The 20,136-nt window shown below is 35.2% G+C and overlaps 1 protein-coding gene and 1 non-coding gene across 3 annotated transcripts in view; one reads left to right on the top strand and one right to left on the bottom strand.

The window, feature by feature from the left end:
- Positions 1 to 20,136, bottom strand: part of ANKHD1 (ankyrin repeat and KH domain containing 1) — a 106,076-nt gene that overhangs the window by 65,518 nt on the left and 20,422 nt on the right. For both annotated transcript variants that reach the window (XM_052643233.1, XM_052643235.1), the window contains exons 2-6: positions 12,599 to 12,752; positions 4,214 to 4,370; positions 3,338 to 3,485; positions 2,429 to 2,576; positions 621 to 854 (exon numbers count right to left, since the gene is read on the bottom strand). In XM_052643233.1, the coding sequence (XP_052499193.1) occupies positions 621 to 854; positions 2,429 to 2,576; positions 3,338 to 3,485; positions 4,214 to 4,370; positions 12,599 to 12,752 (841 nt within the window). The remainder of the gene's footprint in view (positions 1 to 620; positions 855 to 2,428; positions 2,577 to 3,337; positions 3,486 to 4,213; positions 4,371 to 12,598; positions 12,753 to 20,136) is intronic.
- LOC128051869 (U6 spliceosomal RNA) lies at positions 9,569 to 9,675 on the top strand. The gene has a single exon (XR_008199787.1). It is a non-coding gene; the product is annotated as a U6 spliceosomal RNA (small nuclear RNA).

Here is a 20,136-nt window from a genome sequence, read left to right as displayed (position 1 = left end):
AGGATTCAACCAGCTTTGAACTGTTTAGTACTACAGTACATATTTATTGAAAAAAATCCATATGTAAGTGAACCTCTGCAATTCAAACCCATGTTGTAAGAGTCAAGTGTGTATACATTTGTTTATAAATATACCTAAAAAACACACTGGAAGTAACTATACTAAAATATTGTTTATATGCTTTTTAAATATTTAGATGGTAACATTATATGTCATTGTAAAATTTCTTTACACTATTCTGTTTTTTAGGATTTATATATCATGTGACTATTATTATTTGAGTGTGTATTATTTTTGAAATAAAGATTGGAAAAATCATATAAAACAAAAGTTATTAAAGAATGGAAACCCTCTAAGTCTGTGCTAAGAATTCTGGTTGACTTTACAGCTAGTTGAGTAAATTTTGAATTAAAATAATAAGAAAACATATACTATGAAACTATACTATAGGAAATATAGGCTAAAATGGACTTTCTATATAATGTCTTAGAAGCTAGATAATTTTATAGCACAGGGAAAGTATAAACAATAAAAAATTAACTCATACACAGTATCCAAATATTTAAATATTCAAAGTTACTATAAAAAACTCTGTAAACATATATACATTTATAAAGTACCTTTGTAGCATGCAAGTGTAAGAGCACTTTCTTTGAATTCATTAGAGTGAGTGTTGATGCCTGCCCCATGATCTAGAAGAACTCTTGCAACTTCCACATGACCTGCACTGGCTGCTTCCATTAAGGGGGTGTGTCCATTTTCATTATGATCTTCTATATTTGCGCCTTCATTAAGTAGCACTTTCACAATATCAACAAATCCTCCAGCACAGGCATAAGTTAATGCAGTGTTGCCTAACAAAAAGAAATTAAAAATTATGATAAAACTGATACAATTCCTATTATACTACTGCTCTAGTTCTATTACTTCAGTTACCTTACATAAACCACTAGAATTATTATCTCAAGCTTTTCATTGTGTTGGTTAGAAGCATCATCTGAATTTTATCACTAATTAAAAGGTTTATTAAAAATGGGCCAATTTACCTCTCTTCATATTTCCTTAGCTTGTAAAATAAGATTGTCATCTTGAAAAATTACTTCAATATATTTTAAAATAAAATATTCTAATACATCACTCAAAGTATTGTTTTTTCTTACAACACTATACAACTTAGAAACACTTAACATTTTCTACGTGTATTCATTTCTTAATTTTCTTTTACTTCCTTTATCTTATTACATTTATTCATAAGACAATTCATTGTTCTACATACATTTTCTTTCTGAAATATATGTTTAGCCTACATTTATGAGACCCAAGGAGACAAAAATAAATCTCCCTCAGCTTAACTCCTTCAAAATAAAAATGTATTTAAAAGGTCATTAGTCTTTGATCTGCCACTTATTTCTTTCTTGATTTGTTTTGAGGACTTTTATTATTAAAGGGAGTAGGGAAATGGTTTAACTACCCAATAGTATGACACTGAAGAACACTGTTTTAAAGGTTCAGCAAGAAAACTCATTTCAAAGCCAAAGTTGTTCAGAATTCAACTGTTTTAACAGTCTCAGACATTAAGGATATTACTTTTACTACAACCATGGCAAAGTGGTCAGCAAAGTGACCTACAATCCCTTCTAAGAAGTCCTGGTCATTTAAAAATAAATTAGGTTGCATTGGAGAAGGAAATGGCAACCCACTCCAGTGTCCTTGCCTGGAGAATCCCAGGGACCGGGGAGCCTGGTGGGCTGCCGTATATGGGGTTGCACAGAGTCGGACATGACTGAACTGACTTAGCAGCAAGCAGCAAGTTGCATTTAACATTTATTTAAGTATGCTAACATATACTCAAATGTCACTTAATGGAACACTGATATGCTTTCATTATTGAAACTGTTTTTTAAACCATGTGCTTGCTTGAGATTTAGGAATCTCATTACTAAATGCATATTTACTGTAACTCAAGACATATGACCAAGAGTTATAAAGAACCTTACTAGAGTAGCTTTCATGTTGCCAGGAAAATACCTTATTAGTAAATGCATTCTGTACACTTGACATAAAAACTCTATAAGGTTTTGACTCTCAGGTTAATATATACAAGGTAGTTGGTATTTAAATGAGACAAAGAATTGTGAAAGATACAGTTCATAAATTTGTCTCTTTAAACATTATATATCATTGTGGCAAAGAAACTGTCCCCAGAAGAAAAACTGTCAATCCTGATCAAACAGAATGTAAGAGTATTTCAAAGACTTCTGAAGATAACAAATTAATCTATACTTTACTCAGAGATTCTAAATAATGGCTACAATTTTTCTGTATATTTACAACCAACTATCCCTAGGAATCAAATTTTTTATCTCTCAGGTTATAGTTACTCATATCAATTTATTTTCTTCAAATGAACTCATCACTTTCGACATACCTGTTGCAGACTGTGAGTTGACATCTGCATCATGAAGAAGTAACAATTTCACAATATCTAAATAACCTCCACTGGATGCTGCCATCAGGGGAGTTATATCTCCTTTATTGCCTCTGTCTTCAACATTAGCATGCATAGCAAGCAATACCTTTAAAACACATAGGCACACGGAGAGAAAATGTCAATTCTTAAAATTAATAGTACTCTAGGTAATATACTGAATCTGGGAAGGTACTCTTTTAGAATAGAGACAAGTAAAAATAAAAATAATCACCTTTGGGGAAAATATGCTAGTGTTCACTGCTCAAAACATTGGTTAGACTTTATATTTTACAATACCATTACATATTATCTTTAAGTAAAACAGGTAATCATATAACCATCCAATTATAAAATTTAACTGCTACTGTCAAAAATATTGTATTATGCTTAGGATTATCTAGCAAGGTAACAGCAAACCTAGTCACAACACAAAAACTAACTGGTAAACACATGGCTATTTCCCAATATTGCTCTAACAGAAAAAAAAAAAAAACAACTAAAAAGAATTGGGATAATCCAGATGGAATGAAAGTAAATCAACATTTTTCATTATAATTGTATATTATTTCTAATGGCAAGTTTAAAATTTACTATTATTAATATTATCTCTCTGTGGTTTATTTTCCTTTCCTTTTTAACCCTATGTGTCTCTCATTTATTAGGACTATTTTTGAAAGTGGCAGAAAAATGGACCATGCCAAGTTGCATGCACAGAAAACAAAAATTAATTATGTATCAGTTTCTATTTAGCCTACTGCCAAAAAGGAAAGACCCTGGTCTCTAATAATGATTTTTTATTAATGATAAAAATAAATAAAACATCAAAATCTTCCACAATTCTGATCACTAAAAATTACTTCTGCTTACTTGTGCTAATTCATAATACCCAGCTGAACAAGCCAAACACAGCAGGCTTTCTCCTTCTTCAGTATGTTCATTTACACTTCTGCCTTCATCTAGCAGTTTACGAACAGCATTCACATCCCCATCAGAACAAGCTTCTGCCAGACTGCGACTGAAAACAAACCAACACAGAAAAACTCAAGGTCCTATGATAATGAGTTGTATTAAATATATACAGTTAGGCATACAAAGAAAAATGCTGATATTGTAAGAAAAAAGTTATTTGAACACTTATTTGCATACTAATTTTTCATCTATGTGGACTGAGCTAGAAAGCAATAAGTAAATGTGAAAACAGCTGTCATTTTTATCTTTCAAAATGTCCTAACATACTGTCATGTCATATTAAGTTTTAAATAAACTGTATAAAGCATTAGATGCACAAGTTTTTAAACTAATGTTATGATTCCCAAAGACATATTTATTTCAAATTTAAAATTTTACTCGGTAATAGTGAGGTGAGTAGAGGTAATAAAAGATGAAAATCTGAATAAAATTTTTATTGCAGAATGACTAACAAAATCTGTGAGTCTCTAACTTTAATGTGCATACAAACATCCCATGTTCCTTGTTAAAATGTAGATTCTGATTCAGTAGATCCAAGTGGGGTCTGAAATTCTACATTTCTAATAAATTCTCAGGTTATGCTGATGCTGCTAGTTCCAAGCACCATATCTGAGTAGCAAGAACCTAGATTACTGCATTAGCAATCCATTTCATTTATTATTACTCAGGCGGTCAGTTTAGAGTTTCAACTATAACCTTTGGAGTAAGTAACTTCATTAGAAATGAAAATCAGATACAGAATTGAATACTCAGCAGAAGTCATTAAACACATACGTGTCAACTTGTCCTGCATTGTGACTGTTTTCCGCCCTCATCCGTGTCAGTGCAGCGGCAGCTTCATCCAGTGCACAACTTACTGAGGATGTCAGTCTTCGGAGTACCTCAGGATCTGCAAAGGCTTTACCATCAGCAGTTGACAATTTGCCAATTCCTTCAGTGTGCATCAATTAGATGGTGCAGGGAAAGAAGAAGCATAAATTGTAATTACATTTCTAAACACTATTATCTAGGGCAAAATGCATGTGTAAGGCTGACAATTTCAATTTTGTCACTAACGTCAAAAGGCCATTCATAACTACCTATGTTTTAGTCTTTTCATCTTTACAATTCACATAACACTAATTTGTCCTCTACCTAACTCCAAATATAACTTAATGATTACTGTAAAAAAATGGATGAGATTTCTATCAAAGTATAATTACAGCATCAGATCTAAAGTATAAGATCCTAACTATCTATTGATATTTTTAGTAGTAATGAAGGAGATATTCTTTAATATTACAACAAACAATCCAACAGTTTCTTCCTTTGATTCAATAGCCACCTAGAACCATTTTCTGGGTAAACATGGTAAATTAAAATAAATTATCATGTTTTACATTTATTATGTGCTTTTAAATGTACCAGACAGAAAGGATTAAAACCTAGCTCATGTCCTTACAGAGCTCACAATCTGGTTGCTCTAGGCTGCCAATAAATCTTTTTCTCTAGATTCAGTGAGGAGTCAGTAACAGAAAATTTTGTTGATAATATCACCACCTGTTATTGCTGAAAATGAGAGGAAAATAGCCAATAAAAATTTATAGAAAAAAAGGGAAAAATTGCACAATAAGAGAAAAAATAGACATTGTGATGCTCTCCAATTAAAACAGTATGATAGTATGACACCTGTACAGAAAAATAATTCTATCAAGGATATATAATAGAGCCCCCAAGATCCTGGATTATTTGTGAACTCAATATATGACAAAGGTGACACTTCAAATCAATGGAGATAAGAGAGCTTATTTCCTAAACACTGTTCAGAAGTTGGCTATTTGAAAATTATATAAGATCTCAAATTCATACCATTAACAAAAATAAAAACCTGGTAGACTTAAATGAAATCTGAAAAGTACTATTATACTATGTAGGTATTCTTCTATTGCTGATGTTAAGGAGGATTTTCTAAGCATGAAACCAAATCATGAAAGCTATAAAGTAAAAAATTAGTAAATGTGATATTAAACATGTTTATTTTCAATAAAAATTTCTATATAATTAAAGGCACCATAAATAAAATTAAGGCAAAATAAAAACTGGAAAATAAACACACAATTAATTTACATCATTTATAAAGAACTACTGAACACAAACTATGAAATTGACCAAGAGAACAAAGGTGTGAGGCCCTTTCAAACAGCTGATAGGAGGGTATACTGACATAAAGTTGACATTTCTATTGATAAATGTTATCAAAATTTTGAATGCAAAAATATCCTCTGACCTAGCAGTATCACTTTCTAAAACTGTGTCCTATGAAGATACTTGCACAAGCAAGAAAAGTTATAGATATATATGGATATAAACTATAGAAGTATTTGTGATATAAAAAAATTGGAAATAACCTAAAAATATCAACATATCATGTTATAGAAGGATGAACACAATAAATTAACCGAAAAAAAGTGAAGTCACTCAGCCATGTCTGACTATTTGTGACCCCATGGACTATAGCCTACCAGGCTCCTCCGTCCACGGGATTTTCCAGGCAAGAATACTGGAGTGGGTTGCCATTTCCTTCTCCAGGGGATCTTCCTGACCCAGGGATCAAACCCGGGTCTCCTGCACTGTAGGCAGACACTTTACCATCTGAGCCAACAGGGAAGTCCAAAAAAGGAAAGTGAAAAAAGGAAAATTATAATTTGTTAATATGAATCTATTTAACTTAAAAAAAAACCATGTACATTCAAATATACATGTATATTTATAAAACTACAAGTAAAAGTCTGAAAGTATATGTAAATAGTGACAAGTATATATAAAACTTTTCAATCAAATTAATACATCTCATTCTGTTTTCAGTCAGTTCAGTTGTTCAGTCGTGTCCTACTCTTTGCAACCCCATGGACTGCAGCACGCCAGGCCTCCCTGCCCAACACCAACTGCCAGACTTACTCAAACTCATGTCCATTGAGTTGGTGATGCCATCCAACCACCTCATCCTTTGTCTTCCCCTTCTCCTCCTGCCTTCAATCTTTCCCAGCATCAGGGTCTTTTCGAATGACTTAGCTCTTCGCATCAGGTGGCCAAAGTATTAAGAGTTTCAGCTTCAACATCAGTCCTTCCAATGAATATTCAGGACTGATTTCCCTTAGGATGGACTGGCTGGATCTCCTTGCAGTCCAAGGGACTCTCAAGAGTCTTCTCCAACACCACAGTTCAAAAGCATCAATTCTTCGGCACTCAGCTTTCTTCACAGTCCAACTTTCACATCCATACATGACCACTGGCAAAACCATAGCCTTGACTAGATGGACCTTTGTTGGCAAAGGAATGTCTCTGCTTTTTAATATGCTGTCTAGATTGGTCATAATTTTCCTTCCAAGGAGTGTCTTTTAATTTCATTGCTGCAATCACCATCTGCGGTGATTTTGGAGCCCAGAAAAATAAAGTCTGACACTGTTTCCACTGTTTCCCCATCTATTTGCCATGAAGTGATGGGACCAGATGCCATGATCTTCGTTTTCTGAATGTTGAGCTTTAAGCCACAATTTTCACTCTCCTCTTTCATCAAAGATTCTCTTTAGTTCTTCACTTTCTGCCATAAGGATGGTGTCATCTGCATATCTGAGGTTACTGACATTTCTCTCAACAATCTTGATTCCAGCTTGTGCTTCCTCCAGCCCAGCGTTTCTCATGATGTACCCTGCATATAAGTTAAATAAGCAGGGTGACAATATACAGCCTTGACGTACTCCTTTTCCTATTTGGAACCAGTCTGTTATTCCATGTCCAGCTCTAACTGTTGCTTCCTCACCTGCATACAGATTTCTCAAGAGGAAGGTCAGGTTGTCTGGTATTCCCGTCTCTTTCAGAATCTCCCATGGTTTATTGTGATCCACACAGTCAAAGGCTTTGGCATAGTCAATAAAGCAGAAATAGATGTTTTTCTGGAACTCTCTTGCTTTTTCCATGATCCAGCGGATATTGGCAATTTGATCTCTGGTTCCACCTGGAAGTTCACGGTTCACGTATTGCTGAAGCCTGGCTTGGAGAATTTTGAGCATTACTTTACTAGCCTGTGAGATGAAGGCAATTGTGAGGTAGTTTGAGCATTCTTTGGCATTGCCTTTCTTTGGCACTGGAATGAAAACTGACCTTTTCCAGTCCTGTGGCCACTGCCGAGTTTTCCAAATTTGCTGGCATATTGAGTGCACCACTGTCACAGCATCATCTTTTAGGATTTGAAATAGCTCAACTGGAATTCCATCACCTCCACTAGCTTTGTTCGTAGTGATGCTTTCTAAGGCCCACTTGACTTCACATTTCAGGATGTCTGGCTTTAGATGAATGGTCACACCATCATGATTATCTGGGTCATGAACATCTTTTTTGTACAGTTTTTCTGTGTATTCTTGCCATTTCTTCTTAATATCTTCTGCTTCTGTTAGGTCCATACCATTTCTGCCCTTTATTGAGCCCATCTTTGCATGAAATGTTCCATTAGTATTTCTAATTTTCTTGAAGAGATCTCTAGTCTTTCCCATTCTATTGTTTTCCTCTATTTCTTTGCACTGATCACTGAGGAAGGCTTTCCTATCTCTCCTTGCTATTCTTTGGAACTCTGCATTCAAATGGGTATATCTTTCATTTTCTACTTTGCATTTCACTTCTCTTCTTTTCACGGCTATTGGTAAGGCCTCCTAAGACAGACACTTTGCTTTTCTGCATTTCTTTTTCTTGGGGATGGTCTTGATCCCTTTCTCCTGCACAATGTCACGAACCTCCGTCCATAGTTCATCAGGCACTCTGTCTATCAGGTCTAGTCCCTTAAATCTATTTCTCACTTCTACTGTATAATCATTAGGGATTTGATTTAGGTCAAACCTGAATGGTCTAGTGGTTTTCCCTACTTTCTTCAATTTAAGTCTGAATTGGGCAATAAAGAGTTCATGATCTGAGCCACAGTCAGCTAGCTCCCAGTCTTGTTTTTGCTGACTGTATAGAGCTTCTCCATCTTTGGCTACAAAGAATACAATCAATCTGATTTCGGTATTGACCATCTGATGATGTCCATGTGTAGAGTCTTCTCTTGTGTTGTTGGAAGACGGTGTTTGCTATGACCAGTGCGTTCTCTTGGCAAAGCTCTATTAGCCTCTTCCCTACTTCATTCTGTACTCCAAAGCCAAATATGCCTGTTACTCCAGGTGTTTCTTGACTTCCTACTTTTGCATTCCAGTCCCCCATAAAGAAAAAGACATCTTTTTTGGGTGTGAGTTCTAGAACATCTTGTAGGTCTTCATAGAGCCATTCAACTTCAGCTTCTTCAGTGTTACTGGTTGGGGTATATATAGACTTGGATTACCGTGATACTGAATGGTTTGCCTTGGAAACTAACAGAGATCATTGTGTCGTTTTTGAGATTGCATCCAAGTACTACATTTTGGACTCTTTTTTGGACTATGATGGCTACTCTAATTCTTCTAAGGGATTCTTGACCACAGTAGTAGATATAATGGTCATCTGAGTTAAATTCACCCATTCCAGTCCAGTTTAGTTCTCTGATTCCTAAAATGTCAACATTCACTCTTGCCATCTCCTGTTTGACCATTTCCAATTTGCCTTGATTCATGGACCTAACATTCCAGGTTCCTAAGCAATATTGCTCTTTACAGCATCAGAACTTGCTTCCATCACCAGTCACATCCACAACTGGGTGTTGTTTTTACTCTGGCTCCATCTCTTCATTCTTTCTGGAGTTATTTCTACGCTGATCTCCAGTAGCATACTGGGCACCTACCGACCTGGGGAGTTCTATATTTTTGCCTTTTCATACTGTTCATGAGGTCATCAAGGCAAGACTACTGAAGTATTTGCCATTCCCTTCTCCAGTGGAACACATTTTGTCAGAACTCTCCACCATGACCCATCTGTCTTGGGTAACCCTATACAGCATGGCTCATAGTTTCATTGAGTTATACAAGTGTCTGGTCCATGTGATTTTGTATTACATATTACATTTATAATTTAGAAAAGAATTTTTAAAAATTCTTCTTGAAATGGCCTTAATTCTCAAAGAAGCTTAAAGTAAAAAATATTCTCAACTTTTTTTTTTCAGTTAAAATAGTGTCAAGAATTCTGTCTTTAGTGCTCACTTCAGCAGCACATACACTAAAATTGGAACAATACCAAAAAAATTAGCATGGCCCTTGTGCAAGGATGACATGCAAATTTATGAAGCATTTCATAATTTTAGACCTACATGTAAGACCAGAAACTATAAAACTCTTAGAGGAAAACACAGGCAGAACATTTGATGATATAAATCAAAGCAAGAGTCTCTGACCCACCTCCTAGAGTAATGGAAATAAAAACAAAAGTCATCAAGTGGGACCTAATTAAACTTAAAAGCTTCTGTACAGCAAAGGAAACTATAAACAAGGTGAAAAGACATCCTTAGACTGAAAGAAAATAATAGCAAATGCAACAACTGATAAAGGATTGATTTCAAAAATATACGAGCAGCTCATACAACTCAATACCAGAAAAAAAACAACCCAATCAAAAAGTAGGAAAAAGACCTCAACAGACATTTCTCCAAAGAAGATACACAGGTAGATGGCTAACAAACACATGAAAAGATGCTCAACATCGCTCATTATTAGAGAAATGCAAATCAAAATTACAATGAGATATCACCTCACACTGGTCAGAATGGCCATCATCGAAAAGTCTACATACAATAAATGCTGGAGAGAGTGTGGAGAAAAGGGAACCCTCTTGCAACGTTGGTGGGAATGCAAATTGATTCAGCCACTATGAAAGACAGTATGGAGATTCCTTAAAAACTAGGGATAAAACCACCATATGACTGAGCAATCCCACTTCTAGGCATGCCCTGAGGAAACCAAAATTGAAAAAGAAACAGGTGTCCCAGTGTTCACTGAAGCACTATGTACAACAGTGAGAACGTGGAAGCAACCTAGATGTCCATTGACAGATAAATGGATAAAGAAGTTGTGGTACATATACACAGTGGAATATTACTTGGCCATGAAAAGGAACACATCTGAGTCAGTTCTAATGAGGTGGATGAACCTAGAGCCTACTATACAGAGTGAAGTAAGTCAGGAAGAGAAAAATGAATGTCTTATATTAACACATATATATGGAATCTAGAAAGATGGTACAGATGAATTTATTTGGAGGGCAGCAATGGAGAAACAGACATGGAGAACAGACTTATTGACATAGGGCTGGGGGAGGAAGGAGAGGGTGGGATGCATGGAGAGAGTAACATGGAAACTTATATTACCATATTTAAAATACATAGCCAATGGTAATTTGCTGTATGTCTCAGGGAATTCAAACAGGGGCTCTATATCAACCTAGAGGGGTGGGATGGGGAGAGAAATGAGAGGGAGGTTCAAGAGAGAGGGGACACATGTATACCTATGACTGATTCATGTTGATGTTTACAAAATCTGTGAAGCAATTATCTTTCATTAAAAAATAAAAAAATTTTTTTAATATATTTATAAAGAAAAAATCTATCTTTAGAAGTCTAGTAATATTTAACACATTCTCATAATTGAAAACAAACATAAGTCTAAAAATTCCTCTTAAATGTTACAGGCTCATGCAATGTCCAAAAAAACAAATGAAAATACTAATGCACAAAAAGAAAGTATTCATTAAGCAACTGACTTAGACAGGGCTTCCACAGTATATTTTAAAAAACATTTGATAGGGACTTCCCTGATGATCTAGCAGTTAAGAATCTGCCTTACAACGCAGGAAATGAGAGTTTGATCCCTGGTGGGGGGACTAAGATCCCACATGTAGGGTATCACAACTATTGAGCCCAGGTACTCTAGAGCCCTTGTTTCACAACAAGACAGAAGCCCCTATGCAGCAATGAAGAGCCTAGGAGACACAACAAAGACACTGGAGCCAAAAGAAAAGGAAAAAACACCTGTCAATTCTTCTAGATTAAATTCTTATGCATGTGTAATGTATACATGTATTTACATTAAATAAATAAATCTAGGGATGAGATTGGATGGCATCATCGACTCAGTGGACAAGAGTCTGAGCAACCTCCAGGAGATAGTGAAGGACACGGAAGCCTAGAGTGCTGCAGTCCATGGGGTCGCAAAGAGTCAGACACAACTGAGCAACTGAACAACAATAAAAGAAGGGAATATCATACAAAGTAAACATATCTCAAAAGTAATATACAAAGATTAGAAAAAGACAACTTCCCTCTTAAAACAATTTTAGGAAATGAAAGGCTTTCATTACGGTGTGATGGAAATTTTGTTAGGCAAATTGTGAGAAGGTTTTAGAATATAAAATAGTTATTTATTATGGAAGTATATATTACTTTGAGAAAGCATGCTTATCACAGAGTTTTCTTTTCTGTTGCTTCAAAACAAGCAATTGACAGTTTGGTAAATTCTGGTCCAATTTTGTGTTCAATTTTTATTTAAATGTCTTCTAAGTAAAAAAAAGCAATCTACAATTAAGTTACAGACTAAAGTCAGTAATCATATGTACAGTTCCCTAAATTAGCTAAAAGACTCATAATTTGATGGATTCAATTTACCTCATACATTTTAATTTTATAATATAACTGTTAATAAGTTTTCCTTAATAACTAGCTACTTATCTAATACTTTAAAAATGCTAGTGTTATTGTATAGCAGAGAACTATATTCAATGTCATGCAGTAAACCATAATGGAAAAGAATACATATATATATATGACTGAATCACTTTGCTGTATACCTGAAACTAACAAAACACTGTAAATCAACTATACTTCAATTTTAAAAAAAAGTTAGTGCTGAGCCTAGAAATCACTCATTGAGAACTTTCAAGCAAGAATTTTTTAAACATAAAATGTGAAAATCTTCTTTAGGAAATTTAAAAAAAACGTTTTACAGACTTCAAACTTTATATAGTATATAATTTGGTGATAATCTTGTATATCTTTGAATAGAGATGGAGTCTTTTTTTTTTTTTTTTTTTTGCTGCTCACAGGATCTTAGTTCCCCCATCAGGAATGGAATCCGGGCCCTTGGCAGTAGAAGTGTGGAGTCCCAACCATGACCACCAGGGAGTTCTCTGGAGTCTTTTAAAGAGATGAGAAAGAGAAAAGAAAAAAGAAAGTACCTGCTGCTTCCAGCAAGGCTTCTAGTCGTGCCTGTGTCTCTGGATCCACAGTGCGTAAGTCTGCTCCTTCTGCAGTGCTTGATAAGAATATCTCTGATGTTGTTTTAAGCACTGGGTTATCCAAATCTTCTTGGTCCAAAATAAATGATTCAACCTGTTTATGAATTAAAGATGCAATATTCATAAAGCTGATCTTAATATAGTTATAATACTGTAATTGAAGGTCATAGGACTTCTGATTTGGAATTTAAACACAACCAAATAAATTACTGCAAAAACAGGAGATTATGGGGAGGGACTTTTAGGGAGCCTCCTGACTATCTGCTTATCTTCAGACACACCAGCTTCAAGTTTCCTGGAGAGCAATGAATCTTCTGTGCCCACCAGAGCCTGAAAAGCAGCATTTTTTAAATGAAACAAGTACATCAACACAGCCCCTAGGAAGACATATACAGGACTAGATGGTAAAAAGACTAGATAGCATAAACAGGTCATTGAGGTATAGTTTCTCCTCTTTTCCAATCAATATAGTCAATTCTGACTCTTACACTAAAGAAAATAATATTTAATCCACTGTCAAATATCTTAAGTACTCTAGACAGGAAAACTTTATTAGGTTAGGAATCATAGCCATTTGTTCACTGCTCTATCCTCTGAGCCTATGAGTATCTTGTATATGGTAGTTATTCAATACAACTTTGTTGAATGAATAGCATAAGTAAAATTAACTTATAAAAATAAACATGCAATCCTATCATTTTAAATTAATTCTAAATTTTCTTACCAAATAAAATATGTACAACCTTTCTGGGAAGCAATTTGGAAAAATGAATCAAAATGCTTTAAAAAGCACTTCTCTGATCCAGTAATTTCATTTAAAGAAATCTCTAAGAATCTACCTGGGCTTCCCTGGTAGATTCAGTGGTATAGAATCTGCCTGCCAGTGCTGGAAATACGGCTTTAATCCCTGGTCTGGGAAGATCCCACATGCCGCTGAGCAACTAAGCCCTTTCGCCACAACTAACTAGAGCCGGTGCTCTAGAGCATGCAAGCAACAACAATGGAAGCTGCGCGCTCTACAGCCCATGCTCCACAACAAAAGAAGCCACAATAAGTCCGAGCCCGCGGCAACTAGCGAGTAGACCCCGCTCACCACAACTGGAGAAAAGCCTGTACAGCATCAAAGACCCAGCACAGTCAAAAAAAGAAAAGAATCCACCCCGCAATGCGGGAGACCTGAGTTCAATCCCTGGGTCAGGAAGACACTCCGAAAAAGCAAACGGCAAGCCCCTCCAGTATTCTTGCCTGGGAAATCCCATGGACAGAGGAGCCTGGGGGTCTGCAGTCCATGGGATCGCAGAGTCTGACACGACTGAGCGAATAACACTTCCATCTTTAAAAAATTATCTGAATGCTAGAAAAAAATGCGCAGGGATGTTCACTGCAGCATTAACTAATTCCAAAAATAACAGGAAAAAAACAATAGGGGATTTGTTAAGTACATTTTGTACATTCACAGGATGGACCACTATGCAGTCATTAAGAATAATATTTTTGAAGCATGTTTAATGGCACAAGTCATAAAATTAAATGAAAACCACAAGATTTAAGAGTACAATCTTTATTTTGCAAAAAGTATGTATGTATATGTATGCAAAGAATATCATGAGTACTCATGTATATATAATCATGAATACATATTTATATACCTATATAGGTCTATAATATGTAAATATGTCTAACCAGGCAGGTTAACATACTTGTAGACTGAAAAACAGGAACAGAAAGGTTAAGTACTTCTCCAAGGCTGCATAGCTAATAAATGGCAAAGTCACTTTTCAAACACAGGCCGTGCGACTCTTAGACATTAAGCAATAGATACTACCTAACAAATTCATAAACAAAGTACCACAGTATTTTGATTACATTATTTGGAATATTTGACTAGTTAGTGATCAATTTTCACAAAGGATACCAAATAAAGATATCCTAATAAAGATAGTAAAGTTAAAATGATGTTGATATATTTTATTATCCAATGATGTGCTTTAAATAAAGTAAATCTTTAACATCATATCCAATAACACTGAGCCATGTACTGTGTTTTATACAACTTCTTTAATACATAATTATAGACAAAGATGTCATTCTAATCAAAGCCAACAGATAAATGTATACTATCAGTTTTCAAGTGATTTGAAAGGTAACTGCTCATACAAGAGCAAGCTTGTTGCAAGCACAAGAAATTATTACATATTTTTAGATACATACATCTGCAGTTGTAAGGATAATTAAAACCACCATTACAAATTCTGAAATTTATTAAAAACAGTATTTAGATGCTAATATGCCTATTTTATAAAAGCACTGGTCTCATACACCATTACACATATTACAAAGATAAATACAGATTACATCTATCATGTAACATTTTAAAAATCCAAAATAAGGATTTCCAATTTTCTCCCATTCATTCTCCAATATTTACTGAAGTCCTGTTTTATACAAACTACTATGAGAATACAAAAATGTGGTAGAAGAAATGTCAGACACCAACAACTGTCACAAAAGGCCTCCAAGAGAAATAAATGGTAAAACTATATGTATTAAAGAGACAGAAATCACTTCCAGCCCCAGTACTCTAAGAAGACTTTGCAAAAGTAGAATCTGAGCTAGGCTTTGAAGGCTGCACAGAATTGCACAGGTGGTCAGACATGTAGGTGGGGAGTAAGGAAATGAAATTAAAAAATGGACTTGAAGATGCATTTAGAAAGTGAAGAATGATCTACTCTCAAAAATATAAGGTCCTTTGTACATTGTTAGTAGAAGCATAAGTGATGAAGTGCCTGTGGGACAATGTTTGGCAGTTCTTCAAAAATTAAACACAGAATTACCATATGACCTAGCAATTCCACTTCTATGTATACACCTAAGAAGATTGAAATGTACATGTTCATACAAACCTTTGTACACAGTCATTCATATTTGCATAAAGCATAGTAAACAAAAAGTGGAAACCACCCATATGTTAACCAGTAAACTGATAAACAAAATAATAATATCCATACAATCAAATTTTATTCAGCCAAGTTCATGTGCTTAGCATGAACAAGTCAGATGCAAAAAGTCACATATTGTACAAATTCGTTTATATGAAATGTCCAGCACAGGCAAGCCCAAACAGACAAAGAAGATTGGTGATTTCCTGAAGAGCCGGCAAAAGAGGAATGGGAATGATCACTAACAGTATATATTATGAAATTATTACCACAATAAGTTAACATCTATTACCTCATATAATTACAATTTTTTTTCCCTAGTTAGAATCCACTTAAATTTTTAAACATAGTTTTAGGCATTTTATATTTAGCTTCTGACCCCAAAGATCAAATTTTAAATATCTGTAACACTTGTGGGGAAAATCTTAAGTTCTCAGAATGAGTTATACATAACTAGACACAAAAATGACTTGAATACATTTGCGCCAATTTGTGCCAAAAGGTACTCAATTCTCATACTTTTCTGTCCTACTCTCTGTAAAATCTTAATTGTCTCAGGATTTCCCTGGTGGTCCAGGGGTTAGGAATCCACCTGCCAACGCAGAGGACACGGGTTCAATCCCTGGTCGGGGAACTAGGATACCACAGGCTGAGGGGCAACTAAGCCCATGCACTGCAACTACTAAGCCCAAGTGCTGCAACTACTGAGCCCAAGTGCTGCAACTACTGAAGCCCTCACACCCTGGAGCCTGTGCTCCACAACAAGAGAAGCCACCACAATATGAAGCCCATGCACCACAACTAAAGAGCAGCCCCTACTCGCCACAACCAGATAAAGACCAGGGGAAGCAACAAAGAGCCTGTGTGCTGCATCAAAGACCCAGCGCAGCCAATTTTTTTTTTAACTTAAATAAAAAAACAAAAGCCTGTCTCAACATGCAATCAATAAAAGGATAAAATATCCAGTTATGCCCATTACTTTGGGACTGTTTGAAGGACTGCTTTTGGCAGTTCATAAATATCTTACCTGACAAACCTGCTGAAGCACATACTGTTGCAATGCAAATTGCAACAGCATTACCTCAAAATGTATCTGGCCAGTCAAGATGGAAACCATTTTCAGAAACATGGAAATGTTAATTAAGACCAATACCATACATTTAATATAAAGGCTCAATGATATAACACAAAAAATGTCTAAATAATAGATAACTTCAAAGTAATGTTATAGCTAATGAAATCAGCCTTCATTATGCAAATGATGAAGAAGCAATCAAAGCTTATGGATCAAACACAGCTAAAGGATCAAATACAGCTAAAGAATCACAGAAATTTCCTTATTGCCTAAAGAGAGTTAGAAAGCTCAACCCTATCCAGCAGCTACATTAAGCAGCAAACATAACGCATCAACCTACAGTGGTACTGTTTTTAGTAATGGCAAAAAAGTTTATTTCAAGTCTTAAACATGGCAGATTTCTTTTCCTACTTCTGATTAGGTACAAAAATAAAAGGTGGAGAAAAAGGATGTGAGGAAATCTGGCCCACAAAAAAACGACATGTTTTTTCCTTACATATAGGTTTTTTTCCTTATGGGCATCCCTGGTGGCTCAGACAGTAAAGAATCTGCCTACAATGCAGGAGACCTGGGTTCGATCCCTAGGTCAGGAAGATCCCCTGGAAAAGGAATTGGCAACCCACTCCAGTATTCTTGCCTGGAGAATTCTATGGACAGAGGAGCCTGGCAGGCTACAGTCCAGGGGATCACAAAGAGTCGGACATGACTGACTGACTAACACTTTCACAACACTATCTCATCTAAAATGCTAAGGCAAACTCTTGAGGTCTTCCTCGTCAAAAGTCTTTCTTATCCTTCCCTTTCTCTAAAAAATATGTCCGATTTTTAGCTTTAACTGGAATTTAAATAACTCTAGTATTCTTGCCTGGGAAATCTCAGGAGAGCCTGGCAGGCTACATACAGTCCATGGGTTGCAAACAGTTGGACACAACTTAGTGACTAAACAGCAAGAAGGGAAAAGAGCGGAATAAGCATTTTGTCCCATATGACATTTCAAAAATAAGCCACTGGATGGCAATAGTTACTAGGGAGAATAACCAGACTCAGCTATTATCACCTAAAATAAAACCCAGCAACCCTGGCCAAAATCTAATTAGAAAAAAACCATTTTTAGCCTAAGCTATGATTTGGCCAAAACTCACTTCCACCAGAAAACAAACAACAAAAAAACACAATTTCTATCAAGTAAAGTAAATAGTGCTAAAATTAACACTTTCAATAATATTAATATGGTTTAAGTCATATGACAGTAAAATAAAATCTCACCTGTACATTTGTTACCTTCTCTAAGGCTACATTTCTGGCAATAGTGAGGGCTAGTTAACAGAGGAAATAGGTTAGTAAAAAACATTCTATCATAAAACATGTACATAACATTTCTGTTTATATATTCTCTAGTTATATGGTCATATCATGCAAAAAGCAAATGAAGAACACTGACAAATGCCTTTTCACTTACAAACAAATTATGAAATTTTTATTTTTAACATGTTAAATATATTTGTTTTTTGAGTTATGGACTGAAATATTAGTAGTCACCAATACTGCTTCTGACAATCCTTACGAACAATCATCACTCCCATGAATTCCCACCAGAGCTATTTAAGGGAAGGGGCTAAATCTTTATTTTTCACTAACTCTTCTTACAAACCTTTAAAAATAAAGCTTCCTTAAGAAATTCAGATTTGATCATTAAAAATGAAAATGTTTAAATAAAACATTTAAGCATCTAAAATATTATATATATGTTTAAATGTATTTGCTATTACTTCTCTTCTCTCTTGCTTAGTTTGTATCTGGAGAGATAAACATGTCTTACCTTTTCCCACCCAAAGTAAGCCCTCAACTAAGTCAGAATCACACCAATTTTAGAATGCAGGTGGCTTAATACCAGTTTCTACTTGGGTCAGCATTCCCAGAGATAATTATTGAAGGACACAGTAATTCCTTTTTGCAAAAAAGGTGGTACTCCAAACAGTCACATTCACCACAAACATGCTCCAAGATCCATTCAAAAGGAAAAAGTAATACAGTTGCAATTTCAGACGAAATAATGACAAATTTAGCAAAGAGTTTTGCTAATACTGTAAGGCCCAATATAATCAGCAACACTGGAAATAATGGAATGAAAAGGCCATCCGCCCTGCCACAAAAACTTCAGATCCACAATCCTCTTCTCAAAAAAACATCAATGTTATCTTGGGATTTCTGAAGTTAATTAACTTCAATAAGCACAAGAGAGAACCATCAGGCTTTTCCTAATTCTCAGTTAAAGCTGAAGAAAATTAACTCCACTTTTGTGGTGACTGTTGTTATTCAGTTGCTCAGTTGTGTCCAACTCTCTGCGACCCCGTGGACTGTAGCCTGCTAGGCAAGAATATTGGAATGAATTGCCACGTCCTTCTCTGAGGGATCTTTCCCACCGAGGGGATTGAACCAGAGGCTCCTGCTGCGTCTCCTGCATTGCAGGCAGATAGTACTCCACTCTGGTCAACCACAAAAACTTCATTTCTAAACCATAGCTTTAATACTGAATCTATTATTTTTTAAAGTTTCTAAACATGGGAGAAAGGAAAGGAAATAATAGCTACCATTAAGTGCATTTTCCATATATTATTCCACTCAATCATCTTTACTACTCAATGAAGTAGATTAACATCTTCATTTTAACTGAAATTCAGAAAAGTTAAAGAGACTTATCCAAGATGACATAACCATGAGCAGATCTGAAGCCATGTACTTCAGACTCCAAAGCTCACACCCTTTTCACCAGACTAAACTATATTAAGTGACTGTTCTAAACAATGGAGTATGACTAAAACAATTACACACTAACCAAATACGCACTAAACAGAGAATCTACAAGTATCATAATGTCAAAGTTTAAAAGTAAGAGCAATGTCAGGAAAAAATCTTTAAATGTAATAAATTATCATGCCACAAAGAGTTCTTAGACAGACAAAGCATGATTTTATTTAATTATTTCTGGTAGCTACAACTACATTCTTTCTAACAAACAAATATATAACAAAATTTGTGCCACAATAGGTTTTTTTAAAAAGAGAAGATTGCTCACATACTCATTAGGAAAGTCACAAGGAATGAAGAACCTGGCAATTAAGTCCAAGAAAATCTAAATGTTGAAAGTAGAAACATCGTATCTCCCCTATCATAATAAACAGGTAAGACTGAGGTTAGAGAGAAGTCCTGGCTTCTGCTCATTACCCTAAATAAAAAATAAGCATCAAACACTCCAAAGAAATACTTGATTTGAGTAAGTTAAAAAGAGCCTCAAACACCCATAAACTTCCAATTCATACCAATAATGGGAGGAGAGCATAATGACTAAGAGCAAGGAGTCTTAAAACACTAGCCCACTGTTGACAGTGCCATCTTAGCTAACTCGTTTTACCGCTCTTAGCCTCATTTTCCTCAGCTTATAAAATAAGGATAATAGTAGTAAC

This window comes from Budorcas taxicolor, chromosome 7 (assembly GCF_023091745.1).
Source record: "Budorcas taxicolor isolate Tak-1 chromosome 7, Takin1.1, whole genome shotgun sequence".
Taxonomy (NCBI): domain Eukaryota; kingdom Metazoa; phylum Chordata; class Mammalia; order Artiodactyla; family Bovidae; genus Budorcas; species Budorcas taxicolor.
This window is presented reverse-complemented; position numbering and strand designations above follow the sequence as displayed.